At 36.9% G+C, this 22,935-nt stretch overlaps 1 protein-coding gene across 1 annotated transcript in view; it reads right to left on the bottom strand.

The window, feature by feature from the left end:
- SLC2A13 (solute carrier family 2 member 13) overlaps positions 1–22,935 on the bottom strand; it is a 443,955-nt gene that overhangs the window by 60,002 nt on the left and 361,018 nt on the right. The window contains exon 7 of the mRNA XM_004390128.2: positions 4,022–4,147. Coding sequence (XP_004390185.1) covers positions 4,022–4,147 — 126 coding nt within the window. The remainder of the gene's footprint in view (positions 1–4,021; positions 4,148–22,935) is intronic.

The raw sequence follows: 22,935 nt of genomic DNA on the forward strand, positions 1-22,935 counted from the left end.
ATTTGTCTACAAAATCAATGATGGCAAAAGTTAATTCTGAATTACAGTGTTATTAATTTAAAAATATAGCTTGAGGGTTTTTTATTTCTAATAACTTATAACTCATAAAAATATATCAACCTTGCACATACATTAAGATACTGATAGTGTTTGTTAATGATAAAAGAAATTTTATAAATGCACAAATGATATATACCTTTAAAATTAAAAAAAAACTTATGAAGGGAAAAAAACCTTTTTTTGCTACTTAGCATAGTTTTATAATATACTTGGTGTTATATTATTTTCATAGATTACTGTTTCTCTGGGATTATCAGTGAATGTTTTGAGGGAATGTGCCGAATATTTCTCATAATAATTAAAAAAAAATTTACTGGCTACAGGCAATATATAGTTCAGAGTAACATACCTGAGGTACATGGTTAAGTTTTATTTTAAAATATTTTTTCAATGTTTTCATTAGTGCCAGGTAAACATTATTATATGTTAATTAAAATTGCACTATTATCATTTTTCTATTTAGAGGCTTCCTTTCCTAGAAATAAGTATGAATGTGGAAGATTTAACTGTAAAATGAAAGGAGTAGAACCTAATATCCTCTCATGGAAGTCTTTCCCAATCTGTCATTTAGCAATTACTGACCTCATACCTGGTATGTACAAGGCACCAAGGCATTACAATGGTGGAGGATATAGTCATGGAATTAATATACTCTAGAAGAGGAGAGATATCTAAACACAAATTATAAGACAGTATAATTATCATGTAAGTTATACAAGGGGGAGTGCTAGAGGAGTATAGAGGATATAACAATCATTGTTTTCCAGGGATAATCAGAGAGATGGGGAGAAAAAAAGTGACATCTGTCCAGGGCAAAAATGATGGTTAGAACTCAGGTGGAGATCAAGAAGAAGGAGCAGGGTAACATCTAGGCAGAAGCAAACATGAGGGAAAGGCACAGAGAAAGGGAGTCAGTTGGGTATCTGATGGCAAGGGGTTCAGCTTGACTAGAATCCTGCGTAGGAGAGTGGTGAGATGATGGCAAGACAGGCTGTATCAGCGCGCAGGATGGAGAAGAGTATCTTTGCTGAATGAATACAATAAAGCAAGCACTCAGTGAAAGAACAATCAACTGCCCAGTAGGGAATCTATCTAGCTATTTTTGTGCTCCTAATTACAGAGCTAAAGTGCTATATTATAGGAAACAAATACCGAATCAGCCCATTAAGAAAGTATTCTTCATTAGCAATACTTTTAAATAGTCAGGAAGTTTTAAAGTTCCAGAATAGATTATTTATGGCTGTGTATATTTGGGGAGCCAGGAGGTAGGCATGGATAAACAGTAAAGAAAGTATTCTGATTTACTTATCTGTTACGAAGTACTTACTCTAGTCTAGAAAATGTGTTACTGACAGGTTTAAGAGAAAAAGAAAAATTAGTACAGAATATTACTACTTTACAATTGCTACTCCCCTAAATGAAGTGGATTTACTAGCGTCTTGACTTTGAGAAGGTCATTCAGGCCTTCTAAGTATTACTGTCCTCACCTGTAAACTGGGAAGAAAAATCACACTTTCTTCATAGAGGTGTTGGATTGGTTCTAGAAAGTTATATTTTTTTCTCTACAGGGCTTGTTCACTGCATCTTTTTCAAGTGCAGGGGAGAATATTGTTCATAGCACTCTCTTTGGTTTTTAAAAATCTTTACTATCTGTTGTTATATGCTGTTTTTCATTTCAAATATTGTTTATCCCTGCCCCCCTCTTCCCTTGACCAGTATTGCAGAGATTTCTCCATTTTATTGGTCTCTAAGAATCAACTTGTTTTTTTGATCCTCTCTACTACTTCTTTGCTTTGCATTATTTTTCTCTCTTATCTTTTTAATTTCCATCGTCTGTTTCCTCTACATGCTTACTCTGTGTTCTAGTTCTAACTTCTGAGTGGATCCTTTTAGCTATTAAATTTAATATCATGTTTTTCATTATGATTTCCTCCTCAACCCATTAATCTGAAGTTTTTTTTTTTTCCTCCTGTTTCCAAACCAAACCTGAATGGATGATAGATATTTTATATTGACAACTCCAAGTTCATAAAATTACCACACCATCTCCATTATGAATGGTGTCACTCTGTCACTTGGTGTCTTCTCAGGAAACAGCTACAGTCAGAGATCAGGATACATGGATATGAATTGCCTCAGTACTCAACCAGTATCTATACATAGTACATCTCAGATGTGAATCCAGGGTAAGGGGAGGTTTGGCCCTGAGAGTTTCATTCTAGGTAACTATATAAAATCTACCAACCAACCTACAAACAAAAGTATAGTAAATGCTATTTTACCTACAAATGAAAAATCTGTTCAGGGCATTTTTTATGATGAACATATTCTGCCTCTTGCTTTCTTTCTAGCAAAGACCTGAGGCAACCAACAGCAGTGGCAGGGCTAGGCATAATACTGCCTTTACCTGTATTATGAGATAGGTTGACAGCATATTATTCTTTTTATGGGAATTTAAAACATAAAAGGGGTTAAACATGCTAAATAACATTCACAGATTTTCTGTGTCCATGGATATGAATATTAGTTCACAAATGTGGGGAATATTTGTGAAAATAAGTTGTGAAATTAATGTTTTTGAAATAAAGGAAGTAATATATATTTCTACTAAAAATTTGTATAATTTGTTATTTGCAGAAAGTAGGAACAAAACTGTTTTCAGGCCTCTATGACCGCTACACCTTCTAATGAGGGTCCTAACAGGTCCCGTCACCATTAGCAGATGTTTCCAGTAAGTTTCTGAATTAATTCTGTGAGATATAGGAAACTACATACATCGTTTACTGTTAAAGTCTTAATAACATAGTCATAATTCTATATTAGTAACTTTCAGTTTGTCTTCCTATGGGGGAGGGGGAACCCTAAGGGTTTAAAGCTGTAAACTATTACATCCAGAAATACCTTTAATCAATTAACTCACTAACGAAGCTTGTCTAATGAAAATTACACACCAGTACTTTTAAAAGATGCTCTTTCAAGTTTTTGATTTAAATAATAATTGCATTTCTTTTACATACTTCTTTGTAATTACTGTATTTAAAATGTGGTTTGGATATTTACTCAACTACCATGTAATTTACTTCTACTTCTTTCGAGTAATTTTCTAATAAAATTAATGACAGTAGCATAATGATTAATAATGATACATTATATTTTATAGTTCTTAGGAGATACAAGTACTTTATTACAGATTTCATTGCCTTTACCAGTATTATGAGACAGACAGGTTGACAGTATATTATTCTTTTTATTGAATTTAAAACATAAAAGAGGTTAAACATGTTAAATAACATTCACACATTTTCTGTGTCCATGGATATATTAGTTCATAAATGTGGGGAATATTTGTTCTACAGAAACGTTTCATTTATACGTCTACTACAAACCAATGTGTTCTGCCAAAATGAGGAAGGTTTATAGCTTCCCAGACTGGATACATGCCAGTGAATACCCAACTTTTATCCTTATTTGCTTAATTTTCCTGAACTTCAGGAAAGTACTCTAGGAAAAACACAGCTCTATGAAAGAATTTAAAGTGATACTAATTCATTTGTCTTGACAATTTTCTGCCTTTCACTTAATGTTGATACTCTGCGATCATCCAAAACTGAGTTTGGAAATTACTGTTGTAGTTAAATAATATGCAGTGAGAATAATTGCCTTGGCAATGTCTGGAAATACCTGTCTAAACTAAAAACCCCAACTACTGCAGCTTATTAGAGCAGAGATGGGCCTAGAATCTGAATATCCTAAAGTCTAGGCCTACTTTCTAGTCTGAGTTTGAGAACCACAGAGTTGCAATGATTTTAACTCATATTCACCAGTGTATATTGCAAAGTAATGTCATTATAAAGACCAATTTAAAAGAACCATTCTAAGTGCGATCATTCTGCAAGCTTAAAAATAAGCCTCATTTTGAAATTTCATTGTATATTCTTATGGTAACTAAGAAATGACATACCTGCCCCAGGCTGCCTCATTTGTTGATGCTTTATTAACTGGAACACAGGAGGAGTCAATGACAGTTGATTTGTTCATCTTGTAGCAGAAACCGCAGTTAGGATCCAACATACATTCATTACAGTAACTGTAAAATGAGAAGAAAGAGTTACAATCATTTTAGCAGAGACAACTGTTGCTCACCATATACTCTATTCCATGTGCTTCCCTACATTTTTCACATGACTTGCAGTAAGATGGGGGCCATGTGACTAGTTTTTCCACGGTAACAGATACGTGCCATGGCAGAAGACGGCTGGGTGGTCTCTTCCATCTCCCCCTTCCCTAGCTGCAGCATACCTGGAAGCCAGGTTGAGACAGAGGAGGCTTGGATCCGAGACCCTGGAGGTAGAAGAGCCCCAGCTGACCTACATCAGATAAATTTTTGCTGACCTAAGCCACTGGGGTTTGCTTGCTACCAAAGTATGACCTGGCCCTTCCTGACTCAGCCCTGTCTCATTCCAAGTTGTACCAAACCATTTATACTTCTCTGAATTTTCTCTTTCATGGACCATGCATTTAAAAAATTGGAAATAGTGTTTTTTCCAATATAGATACTGAAATAGAAAATTCAAACAATTAAAAAGTTATGTCTAAAGAAAAAAGCTAAAAAACAAAAATTCCTACCCCCCAAATACGGTCATTGTTGACATCGTGATGGACAGCTGCACTTTTAACAAATATACATTAAGTTTCCATCATGTATTATGCTTAATTTAAAAGAAATGGGTACAGAAAAAAGGTTAACCTTTCTCTAAGTTAATTACATGTACTGGTTGGAGCACAAAGCAGTATCAGTTAATCACTGTTTAAATGACAGCAGTATCCTAACTACAGGAAAATCCGAAAGAGGCTAAAACCTTTGGAGAGCAGAGTTTTCCAACCTAAGACTACAGTGTGCTTGTGGAATGAGTATCCTCACTGTCACACAGTCATTTGTCAGACAATGCTAGAACATCTTACAGATGGTAGGCATATGCATGGCACTAGAGGCACTAAGACGAGTAAGTCAAAGTCCCTGCTCCTTGGGAGATAAAAGGGACGACTGAGAAACAGGTACATGAATAAACAATGGCAATGTTATATAAAGTAGGTATGAACTACCCTGAGGGCAGAGGCCTATTCATTTTTCCTTTAAGAGCTAGGAATAATTTCGGAGGTGATACGGGAACTAGATCATAGAAGACATTTACCAGGCAAATGATGGACGGGCATTTCAGAGAACTGCTTATTTTATATTTAAAGATCAGTCAGCACAGACATATTAAATAGCTACTTTGTAAAAGTAACTATAATATGGGGTGTCGGGGGGAAAAACTGGGTAAGAACTAGTGCCAAGTCATCAGAAAACGACATAAAGGACAGTACTTCTGACTACTCAAAATCAAAATACCTCTTTGATTCATTCAGCTAAATGTGAAAACATTGGCACTGTTTAAAGATTAGATTTATTATCATTTCATCCTCCTCCTGCACACTTTTCCTTTGGCAAACAGCCATTCTTACTTTTGACTAAGACTTCAGACCTGGACCAAAAACAAAAAAGGAGGACTTTCAAAATGCACTGAAAGGTCAATATACTTTAGAGAGGAGATTTGGCAATGTATAAAAGATAAACTGCCGACACCTACGATAAGCACAATAAAGAAAACAATTTAAAGCATTAGGCACAGAAATACCCTGAGCTTCTGGCTTTGAAAACTAGACTAGGCTAATTTGGAAAGGAAAGTAATTTCTACTAGTATTTTGTTTATTTTCTTTGTTCATTCTGCCTTATAAGAAGTCAAATCTAACAACCCTAATTGTCCCAGTTTAACAATCCTAATTGTTTGGGAAAGGGCAACTCACTTATTTGCAGAGAAACGGCTTTCTACTTTATTTCTCTGAAAATATGTAGTTCATATAAAAGGTCAAAAAGCATAATGATGAAGGCTAATAGTGAGAGTCCACCACCTCTTCGTGTGAGATATATGAGGTGTTATCCATAACAGCTTCACATTCTCCATTATGCACTCATTCAAGCATACCACTCTGACTACAATCTCTCCTTCTTCCACCATGCTTATTAAAGACACTCCATAATCATTCATTCAACAAATACACATATTTACACCTACTATGTGTCAGGCACTAGTCTACGTACTGGAACACGTCGTTGTTATTAGTTGCCGTCAAGTTGATTCCAACTTATGGGCGACCCCAGGTGTGCAGAGTAGAACTGCTTCATAGGGTTTTCAAGGCTATGACCTTTTGGAGGCAGATTGCCAGGCCTGTGTTCTCAGGAGCCTCTGGGTGGGTTCGAACCACCAACCAGATTTCCTGCCCTGGTGGAGTTATTTGTATATTACACCTCCTGGTGGCCTCCAGTTAACTGACTCTTCTACTTGCTCTCTGTTCATTAGCTGTTTCTTTCCTCTAGTTCTCTGCTTATCCAGCTTATTGACCATGCTGCCCATCATTTAAATATCCTAAATTTCCCTGCCCCTCTATCTTCCCATCCCACCCAGCTATCAAAAATTCCAGCCCCATGTGAATGTTAAGGAGCCCTGTTGGTGCAAACAGTTGGGCATTCAGCTACGAACCTAAAGGTTGGTGGTTCGAACCCATTCAGCAGCTCCGCGTGATAAAGACTGGCAATCTACTTCCATAAAGATTACAACCAAGAAAACCCTATGGGGCAATTGTACTCTGTCTCATGGGTCGCTGTGAATCGAAATTGACTCAACAGCACCTAACAACAATAGATGAATGCAACATTTGCCTTTCCTGTGCCTTCGCCAACACAGCCACATGTAGCTGAAAGAATCACACAATAGGCCAGATCATTAGTTCCTCTGTAAGTCATAATCAGCAGCCTCAAAAGGACCTTCAATAAGCCTGAAATTCTTAATAGTTTTCTTTAGCTAACTCTACACAGAACTATTTCAACCTCTCTACATGAGGTCTATCTCAATTCTCTTTACTGTCTTCAAACCTCCAATGCTTCACTTTCCTTTACACTCTGCAGATGATCTCAACTCCAGCTTAACAGAGAAAGTAGAAGGCAGCAGATGGGAACTTTGCTATCTTCCAAATGGCAAACATATAAACTCTCCATCCTACTTTTTTTATTCTTCAGTTACAAGGAGAAACTGTTCTTCTTACCTAAACCCAACTTCTCTAACTGGGCTTGCATTCCATTCCAATTCCTTGTGCTATCTCAGACCTTTTAAAGTAATGTCCCTTCTTCCTTTTCGTGGAAACCCTGGTGGCATAGTGGTTAAGAGCTATGGCTGCTAACCAAAAGCTTGGCAGTTTGAATCCATCGGGCGCTCCTTGGAAACCCTATGGAGCAGTTCTACTCTGTCCTGTACGGTCAATACGAGTTGGAATTGACAGGATGGCAATGGGTTTGGTTTTTTTTGATTTTCCTTTTCTTACACATCCAGTGTCTTAAGACAGAAGATTAGATTATTGATTTGAGATCATTCTTTTTTAATGTAAGCATTTACAACTATAAATTTCCAAGCACTGTGGGTTCCCTGCATCTCATAAGTTTTGATATGTTGTGTCTTCACTTTAATTTATCTCAAAGTATTTTCTAATTTCCCTTGTGATGTCTTCTTTGACCCACTGGTTATTTTGGAGTGTGTTGTTTAATTTCAACATATTTGTGAATTTCCTAAGAAGCCCTGGCAGCACAGTGGTTAAATGCTCAGCTGCTAAAGGAAAGGTCAGTTGTTCGAACCTCAGCTGCTCTGACGGAGAAAGAGGTGGCAGCCTTGGAAACCTTATGGGGCAGTTCTAATTTGTCCTCTAGGGTTGTTATGAGTCAGAATTGACTCGATGGCAACGGGTTTGGTTTCAGATGACTGATTTCTGATTCCGCTCCACTGAGATCAGAGAACACACTTTGTGTAACTTCAGTCCTTTTACATTTATTGAGTCTTGTTCTATGGCCTAGCACATAGTCTATCCTAGAGAATGCTCCATGTGTACTTGAGAAGGATGCTGTTGGGCAGAGTGTTCTACAGTTATCTTTTAGGTTCTAGATGGTTTATAGCTAATATGCAAATCTTAAAGTATCTTAACCTCCTGGTTTCTAATAGTCTTCACCTCCACTTCATCTAATTCCTGGAAACTGTCATCATTTACGCAGAACAGGGGTTAGCAAACTACAGCCCTTGGGATAAATCTGACTGGCTACTTGTTTTTGTAAACATTACTGAGACACAGCCATGCCTATTTGTTTATTATCTATGGCTACTTTTGTGCTACAACAGCAAAGATAAATAGTTGCAACAGAAACCATATGACCTTTAAAGCCAAAAATATTTACTATATGGCCCTTAACAGAACAAGTTTGCAGACCCCTGATCTATACATATATAGATCCCACATGCCGATTTCTCACTCCTTTCCCTCAAGCTCCCTCTCTCCTTTATGCCTTTGACACCTGCTCGTCTACTTCAACAGACCTTCAACATTTCTTTCTTCCTGACCCTTCACTTGCTTCATGGCTTTGCTTCCTTTTCTGGAATCTTCTTGGTAAATCCCTTTAACTATGCTCACCAGAGTCTTGACGTCTGTGTATTTATGTCCTATTACAGCCACCCTACAAACCTTCATGCTTAGCTGTTTCCAACCTTATTTCTTCTTCCTTTCTACATTTAGGCTGTGCAGTACTGGTGGAGAAATAATACAACCAGGCATATTGACAAAACAACACATTCATAGTATTCAACCTCACCTGGATCCTCACTGCTGCTAGGAAATTTTTACATGCCCTCAATCTATGACTTTGCACATTCCCACAACTGATAATACAAAAACTCATAACTCCCCTTAAATCCTAATCCTTATTCCCCCATGAATCTCTTAGAAGAAGGCCTTGCCAACTCCTTCTTTACAGTGAAAACAGAAGGGAACAAGCACAAACGTTCCCAGCTTTAAACTCATACATGAGCAAACGTATCTATAACCATACCTATCCTCACTTCTTTCCTTCAGGTGCTGAAAAGAGGTGTTTAAAGATCATCTCTCTACCAGTGTTTTTAATTGCATTCCCTCTGGTCTTCATCAACATCTTGTCCCATTAGCTACATTCTTTTCTTTTTACCTTCAAACCTCTCCCAGAACATACTGCCATTGTCTATGTGCTGGCTCAAGTCTAAAAAGGATGAAAACTGTCTTTTTACTACCCCACACTGACTCTCCATACCAGCTCACAGCTTTCACTCAATAAAGAGGCCAAGTACTAAAAAGTGTTCAATTTCGTTGTCACCCCAGGAAGCTGACCACTGTCTGGGAACTGATATTACTGGTCCTTATCTTGGGCTTCTGGATGAAAGACAAAATTTCTTACAATTCCTCATCCTTGACCTGGAATTTTTTTTTAATCAACATATAGATTATTTTATGGCAAAATCCTCACAAATATAACAACGTTCTGATTTTCAACTTGACATTTAGATGGTACCTCAAAACTTTAAATACCCTGGGGAATTGGCTAATTCATCGTTTACAGAGATGTGTATCACAACTGTGGCATTAACAAATGGCACTATGAAAATGGAACAACTTCTAGAAGTGGCTTACTAGTTTTTATTCATGATTCGCTCTTTAAGGTTTTCTTGAACATGATCTGATGAATTTATGTTAGGTTTACTAAAAACCTGAGAATTCAAACACAATGGCACAAAACGAATGCCCATAAGACTATCTGAAGCGCAGATTAAAACACTTTTATGAAAAGCAGATTGGCATTTTGAGTCCTTTCATCATGTGATCTGGATGAGTTCTAAATTTTGGACTTCAAGTTTCTCCATCCTAAGAGCACATGACCTCTAAGAACCCACTCAGAATCTTTTCTACATGACAGAAAAAAACCCAGAAATACCATATAATGAAACCCTAAATTCAAACGAACTTTAGCAATATAAAATGCACTAAAAAGCTGTGACATCTCACATATATTCACTCTTACATACTGATTTCAGAGGCAGAAATTATAGGAGTGTCCTACCTTAAGAAACTTAAAGCTTACAAAAGTAATGAATTAAGAAGGTATTTACTGGGGATTGCAACCAAAGTCACAAAACAATTTGTGTATAAGCTGTTGAATGACAAACTAATTTGCTCTGTAAACCACCTAAAGCACAATATAAAACAAAAACCAAACAAAACACTGTGAGACATGTGTGGAAAGACATGCATAAAAAACAAGAAACCAAAACCAATCAAACATATCACCTTCTGATGAAGTCTACCCTTCTCATCCTGTTTAAATTGAAACTACTGCTGCTTCCTACACCCAATCTCAGTCCCCATATAGAGCTTTTAATTTATTTACTGTGTTTGTTGTTCACTTTATTTTTCTTGCAACAGAATGTAAGCTCCATATAGTTGGGAAGGAAAAAAAGGAGGTGTTTACAAATGGACAATGCTTTATAAAAGGAATGACTGAATGAATTAAATAAAATAGGATTTTTCCCTATTGATATAAAATATTTTAAATTTCAAACAAATCAGTGTGTAGTGAAGTTGATGGAGACGCACTCCTCTTTGCTCTGTGCACACTTTCTACCACAGAACATACAACATATCTTTACTGACTGGTATATTGTTTTTCTAGGGCTGCAGTAAAGAAGTACCACGGACTGGGTGGCTTGTTGTCTCACAGTTATGGAGGCTAGGCATTGAAAATCAAGGTGTTGGCAGGGCGAACTCTCCCCGCAGAGCCCAACAGTCTCCACTGCATTGAGGCTGGATCCCCAATACGTGTGTTTACTGAATGAATCAAAACACAACAGCTTCATAAATCAAGGCATCACTGTAGGTTCATCAACCTGTTTTTGCCCATATACAGAAGTATTTTTTGTGGAGCTGAGTTATGGTGAAGATCTCATTAGGCATTTTTAGGATGAAATAAAAAGAAGGCTAAACTAATTTTCAAAGGGCACTTTAAGATGAACCTTGTTTTTAAACTACCAGAGGCTAAAGCTGCCATTTGCAAAGACTCAGTCTACAACTAAAATTGTACTGGTTGGTAATTTTGATAACTCACTTTTAGAAAGAAACACCAGCTGGAAGGGCCAATTTCCTTGAGGCTGATACTGAAGAGCCACAGAAAGAGAGGGCTCACTTTTAAATCACAGCCTGCAAAATTCCACAGTAAAAAGACTTTAAGATTTTAGGGAGAATTTGTGGTAAGTAAGTGTCCCTAGAATTCATATTACTGTTCTCTGTTGTTGACACTTCATTTGGGAAGAGTATACAATAGACAACTATGCTGCTCTAGTACGGGATGCAACTGCTGGAGAACTGAAAGCAGGCCATACTAGAAAACTCTACTGGGAAATTGGAAAATAAGAATCCAGACAATAATTATAATTAGAACCAAACAGTTCTTTTCTTGCTAGTTGCAGGGGAGGAAGATTTAACTTTTGAGTCTCTGACATTTCTCTTCAAGAAGGAGGAAAAATAAGTATTCACATATTTAGAACAAAACTGGTCCTAAAACTCTAAAATGTTTCCAATTAAAGTAAAAAAGGGTGGCTTAGTGTCTACTGGAGAGAAAAAATGGCCTATTTTCATTCAATCAATTGTCCACATGTTTTACAAGGCACCCAGGGTCTCAACTGAATCTGCCCTCTTCTCTCTCCTATGAAAATCTTAAAAAAAATTGATTTGGGTTAATTTAGAACATTTTTAGTTTCTGTGAAGTCTGGTGTGAACTTGGTTCTCTAGAAAATGGTCCATTTGTTTTTACGTATGTGTCATTAAACCCAATGAAATGGTGCATTAGGAACAGTGTTTGGTCTTAAAATGCCTGTCTCTGGTGGGCTCTAATTTCAGAAAATCAATGGCGGCAAATGCAGGTGTTAGGATAATCTGTAACCAGAGCTCCACTTTCATTCTCTGCAGTTAATTGTGTTCACTCATTCATTCCTTATGCATGAATTTAACAGCCTATTTTGTGCAATAAATGGGGCTTTCTGTTAAGCATCTCCTTCTGTTTCTGGCGTTAGCTATTCTAAACCTTCCCTACTCTTTACTACCCCTCCTCCTTATTCCGAACTGCCCCACCTTGGTTACCACGTGAGTTAGAATCTGATTTACCAGACAAAACTGCCCCTATTGGGTGAACTCACTACTTTGCTTGTAGCGCCTTTACAGAGGCGTAACTGGGGTATGGCAGGTATGGTAGATACTGCACTGACCCTGGGCGGACGGCGCCACTGAGCAGTTTCTATAACCCAGTATGGCCAGCGGCGTATCTATGGAAAATAGTGCCTAACGGCAAGCACTGAAATTGTACCCGTCCAAACATCTGACACTCCTCTTTTAGATAATGTTACGATATCAGCTCAAAAATACAAGTCAAGCTCGTTAATCTTTTAATTAACACATTAGTGTGCTTGAGGAAGTACACTGGGCTATACCAGGTTAATAGAAACTGCTCAGTATGCCACCTACCCAGGGCTGGTGCAATACTCTGGATACGCCACTGCCTCTAAAGGACTAGCTTTCCACATCTATACTGCCAAGGGAACTCCTGGACACCTGCCTTCTTTCCCTGCCAGAGTGTGGATGTCAAATGACTCCTTCCTCCCCCTTGGACTGTGTAAGTAAGGAGCTCACAAGAACAACAAAAAAATCTGGAGGACTTAGTAAATGGTTGGAAATTAATTTAAAAAGCTGGCAGCCTACTGGTATTGATTTCATGAAGCAAGTCATGCTTCAATACTCAATTAAAGCTGCTCTCATCGAGTTTGCGATGATCTCCTAATTGTTAACTCTTGGACACTTTTCTGTCCTAATCTTATTGTTCTGGATGAATATTCCCTCTTTCTGAAAGTTTTCTCATTCCTTGTGTTCCTTGAGACTATTCTCCTTATCTTTCTCTTATATCTCAGACTTCTGAATCTTAGTCTTTGAGTGTTAGATATTTCTTTTGGTTCTGTTCTTGACAATATTCTTTCATTACTCTTTACACTTTTGCTGGGAAACATCAACCTTTACATGACCATTACTATCAATGATACACTGAGACTCGATGACCTGTTCTTCCAGATTGTCTCTTTTTCCTAAGCTCCAGACCCAGATTTCCAATTGCTGATTATCTGGATGTTTTATAAGTACCTCATACTCAACACATATGAAGCTCAATTTTTAGCTTCCCTGCCAAACCTATTGTTCTTTTTGTGTCTCTCAAACTAAAACCTGAGTATGATATTAGACCACTCACACTTAAATAGGCACCAAATTTACCAATTCTATCTCAAAGTACATATGGTGTCTCTATTCTCTATTCTCATCTTTGCCTTTGATTATAAGACATCTTACCTGAACTCTTCCAATAGTCTTCTAAGGAACCCTCTTGCTTCTTTCTACTCCTTTCTCTACACTACTTTAAATTGAACCTGATCAAACTCCTCTCCTGTTTAAATACTGAAATAGCTTTCCATTGCCTATAGGATGAAGACCAAACTCCTTACTATGACATGATCTAGCCCCTGCTTCTCTTGTCAGTCTCTTCTTGCTATTTCTCCACCAGTGCTGTGGGCTCTAGCTAGTCCAAACAACCTGCAAGATTCAGTAAATGGTATGCTCTCATGTCTTTGCTCATATGGTTTCCTCTGTCTGGACTATTATTTCTCACCTTCTTCCTATACATTTGCTTCAAGAAGCATATTTGGCATGACCTCCTCTGAGAAACTGCCTGACTGTAGCAGGATTAGATGCATCACTATGCTGTCACAGGACAACAAAAATCTACTATTATTACCACTCATCCCACTATTTTTATAAACGTTTGTGATGTGTTTGCCTTCTTTTACTACCCTATGACCTTTTCAGGGCAGAGATTTTTGTCTTGTGCATTTTTTATTCTTAGTGATTGCCATGTTGCCTGGTACATAAGTGCTCAATAAATAACTGTTGAATAAATAAGGAGATGAATGAATGCCACTTCTATTTATAGCAGATTTGGTAGTTTTCTCTGCAGTCCCATTAGAGAAGTTACATCTCCTTTCTCATATCTCATTCCATGAGATATGACTGAGGCTTGACTGAAGCTGAGAACTATTTCTTACAATTTGTCATGGTTTGAATTATGTCCCCCCAAAAATGTGTGTATCAGTTTGGCTGGGCCATGATTCCTGGTACTGTGTGATTTTCCTATATGTTGTAAATCCTGCCTCTATGATGTTAATGAGGGAGGATGGGTGGCAGTTTTGTTAGTAAGGCAGGACTCAATCTACAAGACTGGATTGTGTCCTGAGGCAATCTCTTGAGATATAAAAGACAGAAGTGAGCATAGAGACAGGGGGACCTCATACCATCAAGAAAGCAGTGCTGGGAGCAGAGTGCGTCCTTTCGACCTGGGTCCCTGCACAGAGAAGCTCCTAGTCTGGGGGAACACCAAAGAGAAGAAGGCCGACAGAGAGAAAAAGCCTTCCCCTGGAGCTGACGCCCTGAATTTGGACTTTTAGCCTACTTTGACTGTGAGGAAATAAACTTCTCTTCGTTAAAACCACCCACTTGTGGTATTTCTGTTATAGCAGCACTAGATGACTAAGACACAATTCATGACTGTCACATCAAATTCATACATAACCCTCTGGAAAAGGCTAAGTTGGAAATTTAGGGGTCATCATAGAGAGTAATCAGTGGCCACGACACAGTCATATTTCTGATTTCTTCTCCTTAGAAGTAGAGGCTAAGAACACAACTGATTCCTGAGTCAAAGACAAAAAGAGTAATTTACAGTAGTGAGGCACATTAAAAGCAATCACAGGCTCTTGCTCTCAGGCACTGTTAAATAGTATTGGTCAGAGTGTTTTTTTTTTTTTTGACATTTCCTGGTACTTTAGGTTCCAATTTCTAGTAACTGATTAGTATTCTTTTTATAAATTCTTCAGTTGGTTCTTCCATTTTATCTCAGGAAAGTGCAACAATAAGCTCTCAAGGAGAGGGAAGCAGAAGAAGGCTCTATCACCAAGCCTGTTGAATTCAATAGGGATAAATGTTTTCCGATTACCTGAAATCAATCTTTGATCAAACAGTTAAAAACAAAAACCTCAATTCTAACTCTACAAGTATAAGATGACATGTATATTCATCTTATACATGAACATATATATATGTAAATAAATGTATATATAACATTGTTGCTGTCTTGTGCTACTGAGTTGATTTAGACTCATGGTGATCCCGTGTGTTACAGAGTAGAAATGCTCCATAGTGTTTTCTTGGCTGTAATCTTCATGGAAGCTGATTACCAGGTCTTTTCTTTGGTGGTGCCACTGGGTGGGTTTGAACTGCCAACCTTTCGATTACTAGCAGAGTGCAAACTATTTGCGCTACCCAGGGACCTTGTATAATATGTATACTTATATATAACATTTTTAATCTTGATTAAATTTGGGAGTAAAATCAGGATTTGCAAGACAATTCGGTAAAAGACACCCAAACATAATTTCATTAGTTGTAAAACCTGCCACCTTCAGAAAAAAACAAACAAAAAACAGTAATTAATCTTCTCTTGTACAGTAAGCATTACTCATTATTGAAGGGATAGGAAATAAACACTAGAAGTAATATTTAAGAGATTAGAATTTTGAAGTTTGCAAATAGACCAACTAAGTCAATTAGCATTTTTAGATATGAAGAGGTTTTTGGAGGATAAGTTTTTTCATGTGTCGAGTTGATTATGACTCATGGTGATCCTATGGGCATGATAATAGAACTGTCTGTGCTCTATAACGTTTTCAATGGCTGATTTTTTAGATGTAGATCACCAGATTTTTCTTCCATGGTGACTCTGGGTGGACTAGAATGTCCAACTTTTCAGTTAGCAACTGAGTGTGTTAACCGTTTACACCCCCCCAGGAAAAGGGTTGTGCTAAATATTTTATATGTGTTAACTGAATCTTTATGTCAACTTTATGATGGAGGCTTTATTATCCCCCTTTTCCAGATGAGGAATCTGAGATTTACAGAGGTTAGTGGTTAAGTGCTTGGCTGCTAACCAAAGGTTGGCAGTTGGAACCCACCAGCTGCTCCATGGGAGAAAGATGTGGCAGTCTGCTTCTATAAAGATTTACAGCCTTGGAAACCATATGGGGCATTCTACTCTGTACACACTGGGTTGCCACGAGTTGGAATTAACTCGACGCAACAGGTTTAAATTATCTGAACAAGGCCACCCAACTAATGTGGTGGAATTGGGATTCAGACCTAAGTATGCTGACTTCAAATGCTCAGGTTTTTATTTAAAAAAAAATTTAAAGGGAAATAGGCCAAAAATTATAAGAAAATAGGCTACATTTAAAATTAGAAAGAAAATAATAACTATGGTTTTTATAGCGATATGTAATTTGTGAAGCACTTTCACATACATAGTATCATCTGATATTTCCAATAAACTGGTGAGGTACATTTTATCGTTTCTGTTTTACAGATAAGGAGACCAAAGCTTAGAAAAGCTGAGAGACTTGCTCATGCTTCTAATCCAGGTTCTGACTCTAAATCCCATATTCTACTTAACCTTTAATCTGCTGAAATTTAAAAAAAATAATTTTTTGTCATTGTTGAGAATATACACAGCAAAAACATACACCAATTCAAGTTTCTACACGTACAATTCAGTGACATTGATTACAATCTTCCAGTTGTGCAACCATTCCTGAATTGTTCCTCCCTCATTAACATAAACTCATTGCCCTCTAAGGTTCCTATCTGAACATCTGAGTTGCTGTTGTCAATTTGATCCCATATAAAGAGATCTCAAAAGAGCATAATGCTCAAGGCAGATGTTCTTTACTAGTTCATCTACTGAAAATTAAAGTTATGTCTTTGTGGCTAAGGTTTTGTTTTTGTTGTTGTTACATTAACAATGCCTAGCCTATCGTGAAAGGAGTCCTGGTGGCGCATCAGTTAAGCACTTGACTTCTAACCAAAAGGTTGGCAGTTCAGACACACCCAACAGCTCCACAGAGAAAGAGCTGGAGATCTGCTCCCATAAAGATTACAGCCTAGAAAACCCTATGGGGCAGTTCTACGCTGTCATATGGGGTTGATTATGAGTCGGAATTGACTCCACTGCACCTAACAACAACCAACAGCCTAACCTGACTGCTATAACAGCAAAAACTATTGTGCATCATTGTGATTATGACCTGCAGTATATGGTACTGGCACGTGTCTTAAAAAATTATCAGCACACTGTTTAATCAAAGAATTACAAACTAATCACTGTCTTTACATGTAAGGTCATATGTACCAAAAAGAATAATATATATAATAAAAGAATAATAATTAATATATATAATATAATAAATATGTATAATAAAGAATTATATATATGCTATCTATATATACTATATATATGCTCTATATGTACTACATATATCCTCTATATATACTATATATGCACTATATATATACTATATATATACATGCAGTTTTGTTTGGGGCGCATCATCACCATTTGAAAACTCTCCTATATAAGCCTTACTTTATGTCTGTCTGACTGTAAACATTAATGTGTCCCTAAAAAGCTCTATAACATATATTCCTCCTCCAACATGCAGTTAACTAGTTACATTACCTGTTATGAGTTGTTAATTTCTGTGTAGTGTGTCTAATGCTAGCTCATCTACTTCTTGATAATTTTTTGATATTTCAAGGCATAGGGTAGGTAGAGGGTCCTTGGCTAACCGCACAGTTTAGGATCAAAGAGACAACTAACAAGTCAAAGTTTAAGTTAAGCACTATATTGAGGGATGCTTTCTTGATTAGCATTGCATTGCACCATTTTAAAAATTAATTCTTATAGTGAGCTGCTCATAAATATCCTTCCATATATAGAAACCATAACCATAAATATTCTGTTCTTACAGTAGAAACTTTTCAAATTAGAAGACAAAGTTTAAAATCAATTCAGAGTGTCCTTTTCAGAAGAGATAACATTTATCTGTTTAACATATAAAATATAAATACTAATCAAAAAAGCAAAGTATCTGTGACTGAAGTATTTTGTATTCAGTATCAATGAAGACTAAATTCATGTAAACATATCTGGATCCTCAGTCATGATCCCAGCTTTCAGCATTATCTCAAGTGTAATGAGGTATAAACTCAGTTTTGGGCATGACCCTTTCATGGATTTTGGAAATTATATTTTTCCACTTGACAGGTTAAAATGAAGGAAAAGGAATACTTAGATAAGGTGAAATTTACTTATTTTCATAAGCAGTTCCTTTTTGCTTGAAGTATTATGGGAATTCTGTCTCATCAAAATATGCTTTACAAATATTCCTCTTCAGACAAACTAAACTTAAAAGACTATGCCAGTGTTCAATATGGACTTATACTTTTAAAATTAGAAAGAAAAACTAAACCAACACACTTGATAAGTAGTTAAAAATGATTTCTAGATCATAAATTTGGGAATGGGAATCAACTTTTTATTCTAAACCAATTTTTACTCTTTGGAGCATCACATAATTGAAATTTGAATATCTAGTACCTGCATTCTTTGTAAGTGGGCAGTTACCTTGAATTCATGTAATTTTTTAATGTCAACACAAAAATAGGCTGTTTTAAAGCACTCCATATTTTTTACTGATATGTGCAAACACTTATCAGAATTGCCCCTTTCCTCTTTCCTTACTCTCACAGACGCATTACACTTAACCTACCTTATCTCTTTACATTTCTTTCAGTTGCTCCTTCTATTTGAAGTCCTTCCTTCTTCTCCCACCTATGTTGTATAAGGCCCAGCTCACATCTTGCTCTAAGAAAGTTTTCTCTAACTATACACATTAACAAGGCTTGATAGTTTGCTCTTTTTATTTAGTGAGATATTCAGTAGCTGTACATCTCAGATGTTTAATCATACACTGAGACCCATTTTTATTCATTTTTTTTGTTCTCATAATTGATGCTTATATATTTAAGTATAACAGAGCATCTTCCTATAAACCAAGAAAGTACCTTGGTGGCAAAATCTGTTTTACATTTTTTATGAAACCATAACAATTGATACTATGCTTATCACATTTTAAGTGCTTCCTACAGAGATGACAAAATCAAAATGAACAAATGTATTTTGCTTATACTACTTTTCTCATCAATTCTTCCAAGGTTGCTTGCAAGGATTTCTGATTTTCATAGGAAACTATATGTTTGAACATGAAGAACAAAGTGAGTTTTGCCTGGAGAAGGGAGAGAAATAATACACTTCTGTGACCTAAGAATGATGTTTGACTTGGAAGCTATGTTGTATGATAGAGAGGAAATGAGACAGTCCAGAAGTCATGCCCCGGATATCATCATATCCTCTGATGCCACACTCTACTGTTTAGTGTAATTATCTGTTCTTACAACTAGACCTGGCAGCACTGACATCTTTTCACGAAATGAAAAGAATTCAGGCTGGATGAAACCAGTAGGAATCAGTAAAGTAGTGTCAGGGGTGGGTCAAAACACTAATATCAGTACAGCTGTGATTTTTCTCTTTACCTACAGAAAATATTCAGGTTCATGTGCATAACTAGAGGAAGAAGCTTAAAAAAAGAACAGCTTTCATAGTCCTCATTTTCTCACTTGAGTGTACAAATGTAGTCTATTTTGCCTAAGTGGTATTACTTTGTAAGTGCATCTCACTCGTATTTGCTTTCTGCCTTAAATTACTTTTTTCCATGTTCATCTACCTGTACAACAGAGGTCTTAAAAACCAAACAACAACTACAAAAAGCCAATTCTATTTGGACCAGATGCTCACATTCAAAACCGTGTGGATAAGATCATTCTGCTCTTAAGAAAGCCAAGGTGGTGACTACTTTGGGGATAACTTCACATGACCTTAGGGGTTTGCTTTTTTTCATCAAGGATGTTCTATGATGATCCTTAACACATCAGAAAAAGAATTTCTGAACTGAATAAACAGAGGCAAATAAAAATAAATGAGCAAAATAATAATAATAAATCTTCTTTGAGTCCCAAATAGGCTACAAGTCACATGAAAGATTTCTCATAAAAAGAATCTCAGTTTCACTGATGAGTGAAAATATGTCAGCATAGGTATTTTTAGACCTACTGGCTTTTGATCATAAGGACTTTCTTTCCATTTCCCAGTGGGTAGGTGGCGCCCTGCCCTGGGCAGCCGCTAGCAGCCTACTGCTTAACTGGTAAATTTCAGAATGAAGAATGTAGTGGTGAAGAGCTAGGTTTAAAGCTCAGCTCTACAGTCTGCTAAGCCATATGACCTTCTAAAAGTCACCACTTTTCCAAGTCTTGCTGTCATTGGTAAAATGGGGAAAATAATAGCATGTGCCTCAGTCGTGCTGAGGGATAAAGAAGATAACCCACGTAAAGCTCTTAGCACAATGTTAAGTACGTACTAAATGACTGCTGCCGTGACTATTCCTTTAGAACGTGGAGCCAATCACTCCTTTTGATCAAGTATGATGGAGGGCAACTATTTCACTGGCTTTAAAGGTCAAGGATATAGGACAAAGGAAAGATTTTAATGATACTTTCTCTCCTGCAAAGCTAAAGGTAAAATACTTAAGGGGGCCACCTTTCTTCCACCTGCAAAGATGACCTTAGACTTTCAAACATTATAAAGAAAACTATACCATGAAAGCTCTATTTGGTGAATTGACTCATCCTTCCTTCTGTCTAGCAGAATCACTCAAAAATGTCCCATAAAGTTAACAGCTTGCCTAACTCTATTGTTGTGGCAAAGGCTATCAGTGGTCTACTCCTATATCCATTCTTTCCTTACTCTTTTATAAGAGAATCTGATTTTTAACTGGGCACATTGTGGTCCAACCCCGCAACTGCTGAATAAAGAACACATCTTCCAATCTCTGTTACAACTCAACATGGCTATGGGACAAATTTTGGCCACTGAGAAGTACTTTGAGGCATCTCAGGAAGACTAAAGGAAGCTGATTCAGGGCTGCTCCTTCTACCTTTTCTCCTTCTTCTGGTCTGTATCACACACAGGATAGGTAGATCTCCTTCTCAAGTGACTTGAGAAAGTCACTTGTATGGATACAGCAAAAAAGAAAGGACCTTAAATCCCCAATGACGCTAGGTCTAGCATATTGGTCTTGAACTCCCTACCTCTGAATTTATTTTACATGAGAGAGAAATAAACTTTTCTTGCTTAAGCCACTGCTATTTTGGATTCTCCTGTTACACACATGCAAATACAATTTCTAACTGATACAAAAGTATTTTTTCCAAATGCTTAAAAAATATTTTTGCCCATTTCAAAACATATTCTGCAATATCAGTTTCTACTCAAGTCCCCAAGTCTCTCTAAAGACACTAGGCTTAAGTATGGGTTCATAATGTAAACAAAAAATTCTTTCTAATATATTGTCTACTCCTGATGAGAGGCTGTATTTCATGCCTTGTTTCCTTAGCAGCTGGCACAATACCTGGTACATGGTTAATATGCAGCAATGTGTATGAAATGAAAGAATGAAAAATGGAAAAGAGTTCCTAGTAGTGTCTGTGTGCACATATGATTGCAAACCTGTGATGCTGATTCTCCCTAGTGACTCAGTCCATGTTCAGTAGGGAAGGCGGGATTTAGTAAGCACTCTGGTGAAACTCTGGTGGCACAGTGGTTAAGAGCTTAGCTGCTAACCAAAAGGTTGGCAGTTTGAATCCAACAGCTACTCCTTGGAAACCCTATGGGGCAGTTCTACTCTATCCTTTAAGGTTGCTATGAGTTGGAATCGACTAGACAGCAACGGGTTTGGTTTTGATTCTGGTTCCTCCCAGTTACTTAGAGACCACTACAAGTGACCTAAAGTCTTAAAGAGTTGATGCCTTACCCCATTAATCTCACCCATCCAGGAATGGCTGAGCCTCCAGGGCTGGGCACTTGCCTCTTATTTGTGAAACTCAAGCCCAGTAATGATAAAGGACAATGACTGGTCTAGCTTGTCAAGGTTATTTTGCTTTGTGGTCTGTTTCTTGAGGTGCTCATGACTGCATTTATCTTACCTCAATACCACTCTGAGATGGTAAACTGTTCCTTTGTGACTCTTCCTTATAGGGTAACTGAGTGGTTAAGCTTCATTTTTTTTAGTGCTACAATTTCTTTTTCTCCAATTTCTCTCTGACAGGATAATTACCAAGTTTGTCTCTCTTGAAGTTACACAGATTCATTTTTATTTGAGTTTCATTTATGTGTAAATTTCTTGGCTTTTTCTGGTATTTGTTCAATTTGTTGCTTTTGTCTTTTTAATACTTTAATCTTCAAAGATCTTGTAGATCCAAAGTTATTTTCAGAAGTATATGGCTATTCCCTCACTTTCTTCCTGATTAGATTTCAAGGTTCTGTTCAAATTTTTCTCTTTAATATCCTCTCAGAAGGGTATTACTTTATCTTCTGTTTTTGTTATTAATGTGTATGTTATTTTACTTTAATCTTGCAGTTGAAAATCTTTGGAATCTTGTGTCTTTCCACATTTTATTTGAAAATTCAAGTTGAATTTCCTTTAGAACAAAATGGACAGGTGTTCAAAGCCAAGTGCAAGAATCCAATCAGATGGAAATAAAACACTATCAGTGTATATCTAGGCTCAAAGAAAACCTACAGGGTACTGCAAGGGACTTGTTTGAAAAACCTCAATTAGAAGATGTATGCATGAGATTGACAGAAAAATTCCCGACTGAATTTCCAAACTATTTTATGTAATTATGGAAGTTAAAAAGTGAGGAAAACATATAAATCAACATCAGAGTCATGCGCACATACAGCTATTACGTGTCAATACTTGATTAAATCAGTAAATATGCATTTACATAAGACATGATGTTAGTTGCTAGGATGATAGAAAGCAGAGTAGGAAAAAAAATAAA

Source organism: Trichechus manatus, unplaced genomic scaffold (assembly GCF_000243295.1).
Source record: "Trichechus manatus latirostris isolate Lorelei unplaced genomic scaffold, TriManLat1.0 scaffold00285, whole genome shotgun sequence".
NCBI classification, from domain to species: domain Eukaryota; kingdom Metazoa; phylum Chordata; class Mammalia; order Sirenia; family Trichechidae; genus Trichechus; species Trichechus manatus.